Source organism: Thermobia domestica, chromosome 4 (assembly GCF_964235325.1).
Source record: "Thermobia domestica chromosome 4, izTheDome1.hap1.1, whole genome shotgun sequence".
Classification (NCBI taxonomy): domain Eukaryota; kingdom Metazoa; phylum Arthropoda; class Insecta; order Zygentoma; family Lepismatidae; genus Thermobia; species Thermobia domestica.
In genome coordinates, this window is record NC_137457.1 from 293,119,324 (window position 1) to 293,134,211 (window position 14,888).

At 34.6% G+C, this 14,888-nt stretch overlaps 1 protein-coding gene across 4 annotated transcripts in view; it reads left to right on the forward strand.

Annotated features, from left to right (window-relative positions):
* The first annotated feature begins 247 nt into the window (after positions 1-247).
* The window catches only part of LOC145684181 (uncharacterized), a 68,817-nt gene continuing 54,176 nt past the window's right edge, over positions 248-14,888 (forward strand). For all 4 annotated transcript variants that reach the window (XM_081756193.1, XM_081756192.1, XM_081756191.1 and 1 more), the window contains exons 1-4: positions 248-529; positions 4,235-4,435; positions 8,669-9,227; positions 13,636-13,960. In XM_081756193.1, the coding sequence (XP_081612319.1) occupies positions 392-529; positions 4,235-4,435; positions 8,669-9,227; positions 13,636-13,960 (1,223 nt within the window). In that variant the 5' untranslated portion in view covers positions 248-391. The remainder of the gene's footprint in view (positions 530-4,234; positions 4,436-8,668; positions 9,228-13,635; positions 13,961-14,888) is intronic.

Genomic DNA, 14,888 nt, shown 5'->3' on the forward strand with positions numbered 1-14,888 from the left:
TTTTACCATGGGAGATCTCTCAGGAGCCGCCACTGAGTTATTCCTCCAGAAATATTTTCGTTCTTTCGTTCGGTATGGGAAATTTTGCGAAGCATACTAGGAAGTAGGGTTTGATAAAACTGGTTTAGATTTTCTCTCGCTATATACCCTATACTGTATAATGTTGTGTATGATGTTTAGTGATTTTTTCATTTAACACTAAATATTTTCTGCTCGTTGGCAACTCTGCTGGTTAATACATTATAGCACTTCATTTGTTTAGAAATAATATCGTTTGTTGTTTGGTTTCCCTTTTGAAGTCAGATGTTGGAATTTATTTCGGTCTTTTTAGTTCCGATATTTGTATGTGCGTTGTCTTATTTCCATAGAGGTGTTCATTTTAAAAATAATTATGGAATCAGTTTTTCCACATAATACGTGTCGTTTGTGCCTGCTCCAAAATAAGGGAGTTATCGAATTATTCTCTCGCAGTGTCAAGCAAAATAATTCTGGTTTATTGGATATGATTAAAGAGGATTTAAAAATACATGTAAGTTTCTTACAGAGTTACACAACACTATCCCTTTTTTAAAAAAGAAAGAAAGAAAAAACGGGTTAACTTTACAATGCCCGCTCCAACTGGTATACTCACTCAGAAACAAGAAATTATACTATTAATTGTATGAAAATGGGTGAAAACTTACCTAACCTTAAGCCAACACGTTATTTCCCCTACCCTACTTGTCCCTATCTTGCTGTACCTTACCCTACTCTTCTATACGCTTTTAAAGTTCACTCGAGCAGACGGTTGTACCAAATAGAAAATTATAGATAAAATACGATGAGAAACATTTTTCGTGAAGGATGAAAGTATGATTATAAGTATTTAGTGTCAGTACACAGCATTTTGAGTACCAGTGGAAGTATTGAATGTGTATGTGTGGTCTTCCACTATCCTCGTTTATACACTATACCCCCTTCGCTGACGCGCCTGCTGCATGTGGACGCACCCCCTCGCTATTTCTCGGGCCTACCTGTTGCGCTCCTGCATGACTCGGTTAGATAGTGCTCGTTTGTGCTTTTTATTTGGCCACCTACCACAAGTTGGTTCGTGTTTTACGTACTGTAGTTTTTATGACACTTCCACATTGTATATATACGAAGTCCTCGTGAAGTCAATCTGCAAGTTTGGCATTAGTGCCGTATCGCCGGACTTTTTGAAAACTAAAAAAAAGGCACCAAAATGTACTGCATTCGGTTATATTTTGTTGGATTACATTAAGTTACGTTAGATGATGTTACTTTAGGTTAGGGGCATAAAAACTTAGGGTGCAAAAACACAAACCAACCTGTGCTAGGTAGCCACTAAAAGCACGAATGCTATCTAACCGAGTCAGGGCAGGTGTGGAGCGAGGAGGTGCGTCCGAAGGGAACATGCGTGTTTGTGACGGTGGGTATATGCGTAGGCGAGGATAGTGACCACATGTGGGTTTCGGTGATCATAAAATTTTCAACAGCTCTTGTCATAGTTTCATACTTGCAACGCTTCACTTGTTAACATACAATTCAGCTTCTGTATACTGTGCAGAAATACATTCCCCTTGAAGTAGAAGTCTGTTACCTCCAAAACAGGTTTGTAAACTTTTCCAATTTCAAGAAGAAAATCGTGTACAACAATTTCCTGGGGTTTCCTTTCCTTAAATAAATACTCAGCTAAATAGCCCTCGAAATGCCCTTGTTTCCCAGCGCTATGCCTTTCGCGCTACTATATCAGAAGGAATGTACCTCTCAGGGAAATAGTCCTTCCACCTCTACGTACAATGCCGCTTACAACATCAAAATCAACCAACACAAACAACAACTTTCTTCACTTTTATTATTTCATTTACCTCACTTTCACTCATTCCTCCTCACAAACTTAAATAAGTTCTTCAATTGACCCGGTAAAATCTTCATTGACCCGGTACATGTATAAATGGATCAGAGCCAAAGTGGACTCAAATAATTCCTATCTTTATTCACTTTTCTTACTGATATGCAAATTAAGTCCTTGTATTTCGTTAACTTGGACTAAATTAGTTCTTCTGTACTCTGCAGTACTTTGAAATGGTCCATATGTAATTTTGTATAATGGTTTGACTTGCGCAACTATTTATCTTTTTGTCCTTTTGAAATGGCTCTTGACAATTATATTAACAAGTATGTAAAGATCAGTACAACGTATTTTTGTCAGGAGTCCTTCGTGAATGAGTCGGCAGATGTATCGCATTAGTGACCTATTAGTTCCGGATTCGAGTTCAAATGGAGAACAATTTCTCTCGGATGTATGCCGAGAAGCGGTTTGGATTCCGCCTTAAGCTCTTGTGATCCCTTCCAGCATAACCCAGTTGTTGCATAATAACACCAAGACGAAACAAACTTATTTCTATCCGTATGTGATGTAAATACATAGAGGACATTATTTAAAAAAAAAAAAAAATAAAATAAAAAAAAAATAATAAACAAAAAGAAAATTTTTTTTCAATAAAAACTATGATTCTTGCCAACCCTGCCTCTTCTCCTATTGAATGCTTTAGAGTAGCGTAGAAATATTTCTGATTTTACTTCAAAAGTGAAAAGAAAAATGAGTTTATCGGCATTGTTGTTGATATTTTAAGTCTACAGTTAATGCACATGTACTGTATTAAGAAATGAGCATTATAGCATTTTCCTCCTTGCTCGTTCTCCCCTTTCCCTTCTTTACACCCAGAAAATTTTATATTTATTTATTTATTTCATAGCCCTGGACAGACCATTATCCTCAATTTATCAAATGGCAAATTACAGGTAAACATATGATAAATTACAATACAGGAAGTAAAATAAATACAAATAAAAGTACTACTAACGATGTATTAATACATAAAAAATTGACGAGGTGCTTATGGGAAAACAAGAATGACTTCATATTTAATATATTATACTATAAACAATTTAATACAAAGATACCAGAACATTGTAAAGTGCAAAACACATAATTATACATTAAATACTTAAAAAAAATAAATAAATAAATAAAAATAATAATAATAATAATTGTAAAAATAATCTGAACCAAATAATATTATATTTGTAATAATTGCGCATTGTAGATACATATGCATCATAAGGCATAGAATAATTATTTTTTAACCCTTTACAAATTAACTGATTGTGAATGTTACACAATCTAATTGCTGAAGAATGTTGATGTTGAACAGTATTTGATCTGCTTATTAAAAAAAATGTGTGTAACTCTAAACCCACATACAATGGGTTTACATTCAATGTGAAATATTGCATAAAATCTTGAATATAAACAAAATAATTAATAATTTTATATAACAGAAAATGCATAATTAACATAGAAATAAAATAAAATCCTAGAACATAGCATAATAGATATATCCTATTTATTTTAGCTGGGCAATTATACTTTTTAAATACAAATAACAAAGAAATGTATTTTGAATACGGTCTGTGTCGTCAATGTGAATTTGAAAATAAGAGCTCCACGTCTCTTAAGCATTTTCTAATTTACTTACGTAAATATGAGTAATATAATATTTTGATCACAGAAATGTAATTGGATTAAGCTCCTTATAAATTTTTAGATCATCAGCACAAAGTAATGACTATGAGTATTTGACAGCAGGTGGTAAAACGTTAATGAAAAATAAGAATAATAACGGATCTAAATTAGATCCTTGAGGGACACCGGATGATGCTATATAATGGGAAGTTGGCATTCAATTGAAAATAATTGTATACTTCCGATTGAGTAAATGTAAAGATAGCAATTTTAACATTATCGGATAAAACAGAGAAATCTAATTTAATCAATAATAGATAATGTTCAATGTATCAAATGCCTTAGAAAAATCAGTATATATCACATCAACCACGTAATTAGCATTTAATGATTCTGATAGGAACTGAGTAAATGTAATAAAATTGGTTAAAGTAGATCGTTCAGAATAAAGCCGTACTGGGATGGAGTAATATAGGATATCACCTGTACAAGTATTCTGTTATAGAAAATTTGTTTTGAGTTATATGATTCAGTTGTGAGCCAAAGAAGGAAAGTGAGTGTTATTTTAGCTGCTATGTTCCCAGAGCATACTACAACTGAATAGTATATACAGTATTTACTAATGAGTTTGCATTTGCATGTGAATATATGTAATGTATGTGAATTTATATGTAAGCATTTTTCTGTTTTCTATAACGTTGATAGGTAAAAAAAGAGGATCCATTTCCAAAGATGCTATGTACAAAGTGCGTGATCCAGCTGCAGAGTGTTCACACTTTTCGCTCTCGGTGTCAGGAGAATCAAGAGCGTCTAAAGCAGGTAGCGAAATCTAAAGGAATCGAATTCAAAGATGAAGAAGAAGAGAAACTTGTGCGAAGGGAAAAGAAGAAAGTTGAAAGAGCAATAGTAAGCTTTTATCCATTTTCTTAGCTTTATAGAATAGTTCTATCTACTCGTACGAATGGATAATTCAAGTAACTTCGTCACTTGTAGTAACAACGAAAGTGGAAGATTCAGAATATTCCATTTTTAGTTCCAAACAGCGTGGCTTCCAAATAAAGAAAGCAGATGTCGGTATACACTGTTTCCCAAGGAAACACGAATCTAGTGCAGATTTGCTTTTCCATCCTCTTTCACGCAACTGATCGGTGCACTGCACACGGAAAGGTATAATATTCCATTTGCTATTATTCACAACCTCTGTGACTCTATTTCACTTTGTAGTGGTCCCGCGTAGCGTTTTCGTCTTTGGTGTGAGCGGTCCCGAGTTCGATTCCCGATGAGAACACTCGATTGGAAGAGTGTAAAAGCTTTTTCAAATCACCCATCAAGAAAGTGAGGTTTTCCTGAGTTTTCCTCATTCACACCAGGCAAATGCCGGGCCTAACATATAGGTTCCAGGCCACTTCCTTCACTTTTCTCGGATAGTGTAATCGCCGAAGGAAGTTATCCCTCATACATGAGGAGGGCTACATGGCCGTAGATGCCGAAAGCCCAGAAATCTAATTCCTAATCTATGTCATGTTGTATCAAAACTGTTCTGAGGGCGAAAGTTGGTCCAATGTCATATTAACCCCTTGCGTTCCAGGTGCCATTTTGCTGTTTGCGTGCTGTAATACCGGTTTCAGTTACCGTTGAAAGACTGTCTAGACCATTATATAGGGCATAGTTATTGTGCGCGCGTGAGGAGAGCATTCACATTACTGATAAAAACAATTGTTTGCATTTTGAAACATTTGGACTGAAAAAGGAAAATTCTGATGTTCTAAAGGGATTTTATGTAACTTCAGGTTGGCAACACTGACCGGAGATCAAAGACAAAGGTTTTTCCTTTTTCGATCTCGAATAGAACTCCAAGTTGCTAATTGTTTATAGTCAAAACAAACACATCTGTGTTGTAATTGAATGTTCCCTTAGGCCTGCTGTCTACTGGACAACACATTTTTTTGTCTTTTCTGTTAGTATAGTGCTGTCACCTAAGGAGAAATAGTAGAACTAAATCGTGTCTTGCATCCACTAACAAATTTCATCATCTCCAGGATTAATACGACCCTTAACAAGGGATATGTTTTCATGGCACCCACTTGATGTCACTGGTATGCAAGGGGTTAATTTTAACAAAAGAAACACTGACCAAAGCTTAAAACACGCTTTATTTTAAATTATAATAATGGTTTCGGATATCTAACATATCCTTCTATCGAAAATAAATGAAAATGCAGAGATATATGTATAATCATTGTTATGACAAAGTTTAAATTCTTTAACAGTCATATATATAGTCATTGTTATCAAAACATTTAAATTCTTTTAACAGACATTTTTATAGTTATTGTTGTACTTTTTTTTTCTATTTGCTTATGCCTTCAGCCAATCCCGTAAGTCTTCTTGTTCACTTTCCAACTATCACGTTGGAATCAAGGAATATCAACACCAACAAATTTTGGCATGGAGAAAGAAGAGTGAAACAGGTCCAGGACAGAATTATTGGAAAATAACAGAATGTCACACGCGCCCAATCTCAACAATCATAAATTCTTGGACAAGATCAAAAACTATAATACTTCTTAGGTTACTTTTACATACTACGTTAACTCCCAGAAAATTGTGGCAGATTAAATGTAGAGATTCAGATACCTGCTGGTGTGGTAAATCCATTGGAACAATTAATCACTTGATATTTCAATGCGAATTATTCAACAAAAATAGAGACAAATTTATGGAACAAATTGTTAAATATTTTCATACAATACCAGTCAATATTAATTTTATTTTAACAAGCATAAATCAAGAGTTTTTACATATCTTTTTGCAATTTCTACAACAAAACAATTTAAACATATAAAAAAAAGTTTAATAATATATTTTTCAAACAGTTTGATGACAGATTACAAAGCATACTGGAATTCAACATTTCTCAAAAAAAAAAAAAAAAAAAAAAAAAAAAAATATATATATATATATATATATATATATATATATATATATATTCTTCATAATCTTTACGTTTGATCTTGTGTTTGTTATTTTGATTTTAGTTACAAGAAGAATCCAGTGTTTGAACAAGAAGTTTTCGACTCAAGACTTTATTACAGGAACAATTAATCAAAGTAGCTGGACATAGGCAAACTGGGATGAGATAAGATCTGTGCCTTAAATCTAAATTCCTCGAAAGAGGAGGAGGAAAAAAAAACTATCACGTTCCGTCATTTTTGTTTCTTATAAGGGCCTTTTTTTTATTTTCTTCTTGTCTATGCTATCCAAACTTCCTTGCCATAATTCATTAATAAGTAAGCCTCCTGTCCAGTTCATCAGTTTATCTCTTCCTACCTTCTTTATCCAATCTGCTTCTTTCCACTTCGTTATTATAATTTAAAATAAAGTGTGTTTTAAGCTTTGGTCAGTGTTTCTTTTGTTAAAATAATCAATCCAAAGCCATGGATAGTCTTACTATTAAAGGAGTTAATGTGGTAAATTGCGCCTTTTTCAAGCGTTTTCATTAAATTAATCAGTATCCGTTTCTGTATGACAGTTGCTACGTTTTCTTTTTATAAGTCGTTTGCTATGCAGTGTTGAGCGATGTAGACCAGGCGCACGCTGTCCTGGGTTCGATTTCTGATGGCAGAGATTAAACTTTGAACACATTACGGAAGCTCTTATTCCACCTTAAATAGTAGGTCTATGTTTCATATAGTCTTTGTGTATTCATATTGATTCGTCCTTCAATGGAAACTATATACTTCTGTTTATGCAGACAATTTTAAGTATTTGTCTCAAATCTGTGATTAAGTTTTATATGCTAATTATACGAGAACTGTCCAGAAAGTAAAGAAGGATTGCGCATTGCGCGCGGTGCCAACCCCCCACCACTGCAATCGCGTGCGCGGCAGTTAGCTTCTTCCTCCACCTCAGTGAGAGCCGAGTCTTAATGCTGTGCGATCACGCCACTTGTTTTTGCAGCAACTCAAAATGGTGGCGCCAATCCCGCCAAATGTGAAGTATGGAGTGTCATTCGTTTTCTGAATGCGCGAAACGTTAAGCCTATTGAAATTTATAGGCAAATAAAGAATGTTTATGGTGATAGTGCAATGAAATCATCATCAGTGAGGAAATGGTGCATTATGTTTACAAATTGGGTAAGAGCTGCAAGCTAATGTCTTCATCTCAAATTTGAATTTATATATAACAATAGAAGATTTCATACGTTCACTGTGTTCTCAGGGTATTTATAAGCTGGTAGGAGTCAGAGCGAATAAGTGAAATTCTTTAAACAAACATTTACTTGCTTCGTAAATTTTTTGCTTTTAAAATCTTATGTATGTTTTGCTGCAACTTATAAAATCATTGTAGAGGAAATGAGTTTTAAAATGGCCTTGTATATACTTTGATACAAAAGCGTGTATATTTGTAAAACTGTTTTAAAAAACTTTTTCCATCAAAATTAACTAACTTTAGGCCATATGTGCGAGGTCTAAATGTACCGCTGTAACTTTAAAAATATTTGTACTATTATTAAACAACTAAAATAAATAATTTCATTCTAATAGAAGTCGGGCAAATACGCAACTTTTTCTCACCATTAGAAGTCGATATTTGAAAATTCGCTTTTCTTATACCTACTTTACTATCCGTATATCATTTAAAATCGGTAACTCCCTAGCTTCAATGCAATGGTGCATTATGTTTAATCAAGGAAGGACGAGCGTGCATGATGAAGGTCGGAGTGAAAGCCATCATTTATTACAGAAAAAGTGGAAGAAGAAATTCAGGAAAAGTAACGACTCTTTTTGGGTGGAAAACACTTCGCAAACGATGAGAAACTCAAGCAAACAGTGAGAGCCTGACTCAGATCTCTGGCGGCGGATGAGTATAACATCGGCATTGAAAAACTGGTCCCACGTTATAACAAATGTCTTGACAACTATGGCGATTACTTAGAAAAGTAGAGTAAAGGTCCTGTGGCTTTGTAAATAAAGTATTTTGCTGATATCTTTTGTTTTTATTTAATCATGCCAAAACGTTCTCTACTTTTTGGATTACCCTCGTAGTTATTAAGCCTTAGGTTAAGGAAGAAGTTTATACATCTTATATAAGCTTGCTCCTGAAGTGTTAATCTCTGATTCAGAATTTATTTTCCAGTTCGACGACGATTCGGAATCAGACGACTGGAGCTTTAGTGACTCTGAGACATCTTCAAGCAATCCAACAAAGAAAAATGATAGTTGTCCAGTGAAAAAGCTTAAACTCTCTTTAACTTCCGCTGCGGCACTGTCTACTATAACTGTTACCAGTACAAGCAATAATAATTTCAAACGGGATAGTAGTACTAGTGCTAGTGCTAGTGTTGCGCATGACTCAGAGAATGTACAGACAGCTTCCGATAGTACAGAAATGGTTAATAATAAGAATAGTAGTAGTAATAGTATCAGTGATAGTACTAATAGTTCTGAAAGTGAAGATAGTCAAGTCACAGCGACTGAAGGCATTAATCAAGGTGATCCAGAAAAATCGAACGACATAAAAGTTTCACTATCAGGTAGTGATAATGATGAAATCCCTTATGAATCTCCTAATTTAGCCGAAATATCTAATTCCCAGACAGAACAACAGGAACCTCATGCGATTTTTTTCAAAGAAGAACCAGTTGACGGTACGGACGTGTATGAAGATGAATCAGCAATGATGAAAGACGAAGCAGGTAAGGATGTTTTTTTATTTACTTATTTTTTTAAACCTGGAGTTCCTTGACAGCATAGAAAAAGTTTTACTGCAATACTTCTATTTTCTGAATGAATTATTTCTTCTCCCTTTTCTTTCATTGTTTTTACACTCTTGGGTGTTTGTACCGTTTGAGCCATTCTGTAATAAAAGAGGCAAGTCAAAGTCCATTTAGATACAATTTTAGACACACTAGCGTAGTATTAGAAATGTATTATACCAAGAATCGAAATATATATAATTTCTGCAATATATTGGTATTAATAGTTGTGTGATAGGTTTTGTTAATAATTTTGTTGGATGCCAGACTAGACATGGTACACGATGTAACTAGTAGCAATATTCTGCAAGTTTTTTCAAATGCAGGATAATCCAAAATAAGTAATTAAGCTTACTAAATATAATAGGTTCCAGGTATATATGGGATGGATCGAAACTATCACTGCTGTTTTGCAGTACCGGTATGTAAAGGATTTACAAAAGCTAGTAGCAAAGGATCGGGACAAAAAACCTCTGACACTTCGCAAGAACCTGTATATAGGCGTTGTATAAAATAATCTTGCCAAAATTCGTTTCACCTGTTTTTCGCGGTGACGTTACGCAAGGAAGAGTGTTCTCTTCTTTCTAATAAATTTGGAATCAACGTGTTGTTTGTCTACCTTAGGACACGAAGTAGCCTGAAGAACCACCAGTGACATAATTGTGGTGGTTCTTGAAACAGCTGATTGAAACAGGATACCTGCCAGTGGCGAAGCGTAGCATTTTTGTGTAGTCAGCGCAAGATTTGCCAAATATCAGGGTTGACTTTTCAATGAGGAAATTATCGTGGTCATATATTTATCCACGACAACTGACAAAGTCGTTACTTCAATTTTAAAAGCCAAGTGTAATATAATTAGTGATGTTGTGCAGAATATTCTTTTAGTACAAGATTCCAGGTTTTTAAATGATTCAGGTATACAATTCTCATTATTTAAAGATCGACTCCTTTAATTTAACTTAAGATTTGCCTCCCCTCCCCCCCAACACACTTTTTGATTGTCCAATGTTGGGAACTTTCAATGTGTTTTTTACACGCTCGTCCACCCTTTGTTTCCCACAATTATCCAAATCTATAATGCATTAAAGGTAACTTTTTTTTCTTTTTAATTAACTTTGGCCAGTTTTGTAAGTTTAATTAAAATTCCATAACCCATCCATTAAAAGTTAAATATTATTAGCAATGCCTTTTGAAAACAAAAGAGGAGCCCAACAAAACAGTTGTGAAATTTATAATGAGAAATTGTAAAATACCTGTTATCAGATCTATTTCTTTCAGTAGCTTTAATGTAGTAAGTAGCGGAGGGCAAGCTCGGGATCTAAATGACAATTTTGTGCAAATCTGCTATCGCAGCACAAAATTGAAATAACTTTCCTGGTGAACAAAGCCACAACTTAAGAGGCCGAAACCATTTAAATTACAGCGTTACATTTAAAGTTCGAAAGTATGGCTTAAAGTGAGTAAATTTCGGTCAAAAATTGAATTTATCAAGTTTTACAAACAGACACATTTTTGTGTTAACAGGGCTTGAAAAATCCGCTCGCCTGCTCACCAATGGCGAGCGTACTTTTTTACATTTGGCGAGTATAAACACTTTGACTGCAAAATAGTCTGGCTAGTAGATTTTTGGCTGGCTAGTACTTGCAAGCAAGATTTTTCTAGCCCTGTGTATTAAAATATACTCGTATACAAAGTCATTTTTAAATTCATTTTTCCAGAGAGTGATTATATACAGTGGCGGATCTAAGGGGGGGATTATAGCCCCCCCCCCTTCACGCTCAGGTATACACTGGATAAAATGGGCTTCAATCCTGCTTTACACTGGATAAAACAGCAAACTATGGCTCAGCCCCTCCCTTGATCATATCCTGGAACCGCCACTGATTATATATATATATATATTCAAATTTGAAACAAGACCATTAACTTGTAAGACTTCGCTCATTTTGCAAAGTTAGTCATGCTAAAATTTATCCAGATATCATCACGTATAGCTGGCTGCAGTTCGAGCACCGTCTACGCCATACTCAACCATTCAGAGCATGCTAAATTATGTTGAATGCTTGGATTTTAGGTATTTTTTAGCACCGGGCTTTATGAAACGTGAACCTACAGCTTAATGTGGGATCCGAACCGTATGATCTCCTACCGGAATCTCCTACACTTAAGGCGTATACGCAAACCATATAGCCAAAAAAGAGCTCTTAAGTTACGTTGTTTCACCATTATCAGTCAAGGGTATCATCATGAAATCGGATTTCCGGTCGAATTCAGGTATCAAAGAGTACGATATTGCTCTAATATATCCATCTCTGTTATTTTGTCCGCACACTTTTCCAGCAAACTCTAACAAATTTTTACACATCTTTCCACTGTTCGTGTGTGTCAGGGGAATTTATAAAGTCAGTCTCAGATTTACTTTCCATAAATATTTTCTTCTGTTAAGCTTTCTATCATAGGAAGCTATAAACAACTTACATTCCTCTCAATCAATGTAGTCGTTGGCATCAAGATGTATTGAGGGTGGCGTAAAAGTTGTAACAGATTTTTCCTTTGTCAATTCCCAGCTTTCATTGTCCTATTGTAATCTTGCTTTCGTGTGCATTGTCTCTCAGCCACTAGTGTCGCCCACAACATGTTCTCAGGATAACAAAAGAACGCATTTATCTTAATCCCTGGATCGATGATTTCTTTAATGTTCTTTGGCATATACCGCTTTTCTACAAGACTTTGAAAACTCGTTTTCTGTTGTATTTCACCTTGAACTCATGAAGCTGGTATATGAATCCCTACTTCTTTACCGTACTGGCAGTAAAATTCCATAGTTGCAGAGCAGTGCTGCTTTTTTTCTTTTTTTCTTTCTTTTTTCTTTTTTTTTTTTTTTTTTTTTGTTTAAATCTGCACTTAGTGAGTGTGTGTCGGGATCTCATCCATTTAATAGTGATTGTGTACTTGGGATTCCAGCCTAACGGTTTATATTAAACCAGACAGCATCATACATCTTCACAACATAAGAAGCTAGTATCATCAGTCCATTCGTAGGACTCGTTTGAGAAATAAACATTTGTAAGACCCGGTGGACGTATCGACCATCAGGAATAACTAGGCCCATTAGTCCAGTAAGAAAAACGCGTTCTTTTCTCATCCTGAGAACATGCTATTGGCGAAGGTAGTGGCTGAGAGGGAACATATACGAAAGTTGGGTTACAGGAAAATACTGAAAGCCAGGAATAAAGAGACGATTGGCAAATAGATCTTTTATACCTCCCTTAATACATATTGAAACGAAGAACTACGCTAAGCTGTTTGATTGGGCGGACGGGGATTCCGTCATCTCCTCTGGTGACGGAAAGCTTAACAACAGAAAATTTGAATTTGTAAATTTCCCCTGTCACAATCAAATAGTTCAAAGATGTGTTAAATTTGAGAGTCCGAGTGAAAAGTGCGCGGACAAGATAACAGAGATGGCTATATTATAGCAACATTGCAATCTTTGATGTTTAAGTCGTATATCCGATTTCAAGATGATATCCTTGACTGATAATGGCGAAACAACGTAATTTAGCATGTTCTAAATGGCTGGATGAGGCGTGGATAGAGCTCGAATTGCAACCACCTCCACATGGTGAAATCAGATTCATTTTACCAAAAATAAATTTGCGAATTGGACGAAGAGCTACAACCTAATCTTCATCTCAAATTTGAATACGTAAAATCACTCTAAAGAAAACAAGTTTAAAAATGACCTTGTATATATTTTAATACAAAAATGCATTTATTTCAAAAAGTCATTTTTTCTCACCGAAATTCACTAATTTTAGCTCATACGTGCGAACTCTAAATGTACCGCTGTAATTTTTAAAATACTTTTACCATTATTAAACAATTAAAATAATTTTATACTACTAAAAATCGGAAAAGTTAATCTTCAAAATTTAAGCATTAAAGCAATAATTGATCGTTTTGGTATTTTTTTTCAAACTATAGGCCTTTTTGCACGAACTAAAGATAGAAAAGTATGTGTTTTTAAAAATGTTTTTACCTTTATTAGCATCGAATACGCAACTTTTCCTCACTGTTAGAAGTCGATATCCGCAGATTTGCTTTTCTTTGACTCATTCTGCTATTCATATCCTATTTAAAATCGATAACTTTCCCTAAGTTATATACAACCTATACAGTAACAAATAAATGTTGGTCGCCTATAATAAAATGATATGGAATCATGTGATTTTTTTTAAACTGTCTTTTACCGGAGTGTATTTATTTTATGTTCTATGTTTAGCATTGAATTCATAAATACAAGCGTTTCATTCTAATAGCAGTGTTTTCATGTCTTTGTAATTAGATTACGAAGAATCCAATGATCTGGTGGAACGTGAATTCACAGACCGTGATTGGGACCAAATGAAGTATATTATTCAGCGGAATCAGTATTATTGTGAGAACGGCTCGTGGTATAAAATGCAGCAATTCTTGTTCCAGCTGCCGTACCTCAAACGCATGAAATGCAAATATTGCGACCTGAAAATTGAGGGTCCTGCAGCGAATTACCAGAATCATATTATTAATGAGCACAAGTATACCGTTCTGTACCCATGTGATGTGTGTGGATCCTACTTATCGTTGGATGCATATGTTGTTCATTGGTGTGATCATCAGAAGAAATATGGGTGAGTATCGTCGGATGTAGCATAAGTAACTCCATGTTTTAAGAGTATTAGGTACCTGCGCCAATTTTGCTTTTATCCCATTGATTTATATAGAGAATTATTCTTATCTTTTCTTTAAAATGAATTAAAATTTTAGTGGTTTGACTTTATTGACTTCTTCTCTAGTCTAGTTAAATCCCTTTATTTGAAAGTAAATTTTATTGTACATCAGTATATGTCAATTTATTCATGTTTCTGTGTTAGAAAATGTACGATCTTTAAGATATGACTAGCTGTATGTGCCCTCTTTACATAGCGGAAAGTTCTAATATGAGCATAAATCTCCTTCCCAATTCCCACTATATCTGTGCAAGTTCCTTTGCGGACTCAAGTAAAGGACATGAAGACTCTCAAAGGGAGTGAAACATATAAATGTAGTATTTTAACATATAGAATGTTGGGGTGAGTTTGTGGCAAGCTTGGTTAAGTGATAGATGATACCAAATGCAAATATTTTTTTTTCTTATAATTCCATATCCGAGTATGCCTCATTATGGTCCACAAGCCTTCGAAGTTGTCAGCTTTTCAATAGGTTTGGTCATTCAGATTAAAGCAAAGCGCCTGAAATGTCTATCAACCCGCTGTACGTAGCTCCTCTGCTGGTTGCATTTCACAAGAGTATCAACCTTAACGTCCTTGTGGCAATATTAAACTAATTGGGTCAAAACGACGCCTAAAATGTGGAATAGAAAAATAAAAACAAGTTTTTTTTTTTTTTTTTTTTTTTTTTTTTTTTTTTTTTTTTTTTTTTGAAAATTTGAACGAAAACTTGCAAATCTATACAAAAGTTGGAATCGACCAGCGAAAACTGCACGTTTCTAGCTCTTTTGGTTTTCGAGATCTCATTGTCGAAATGATTGGCCACAAACGTATAAAGTTTTCTTGACCA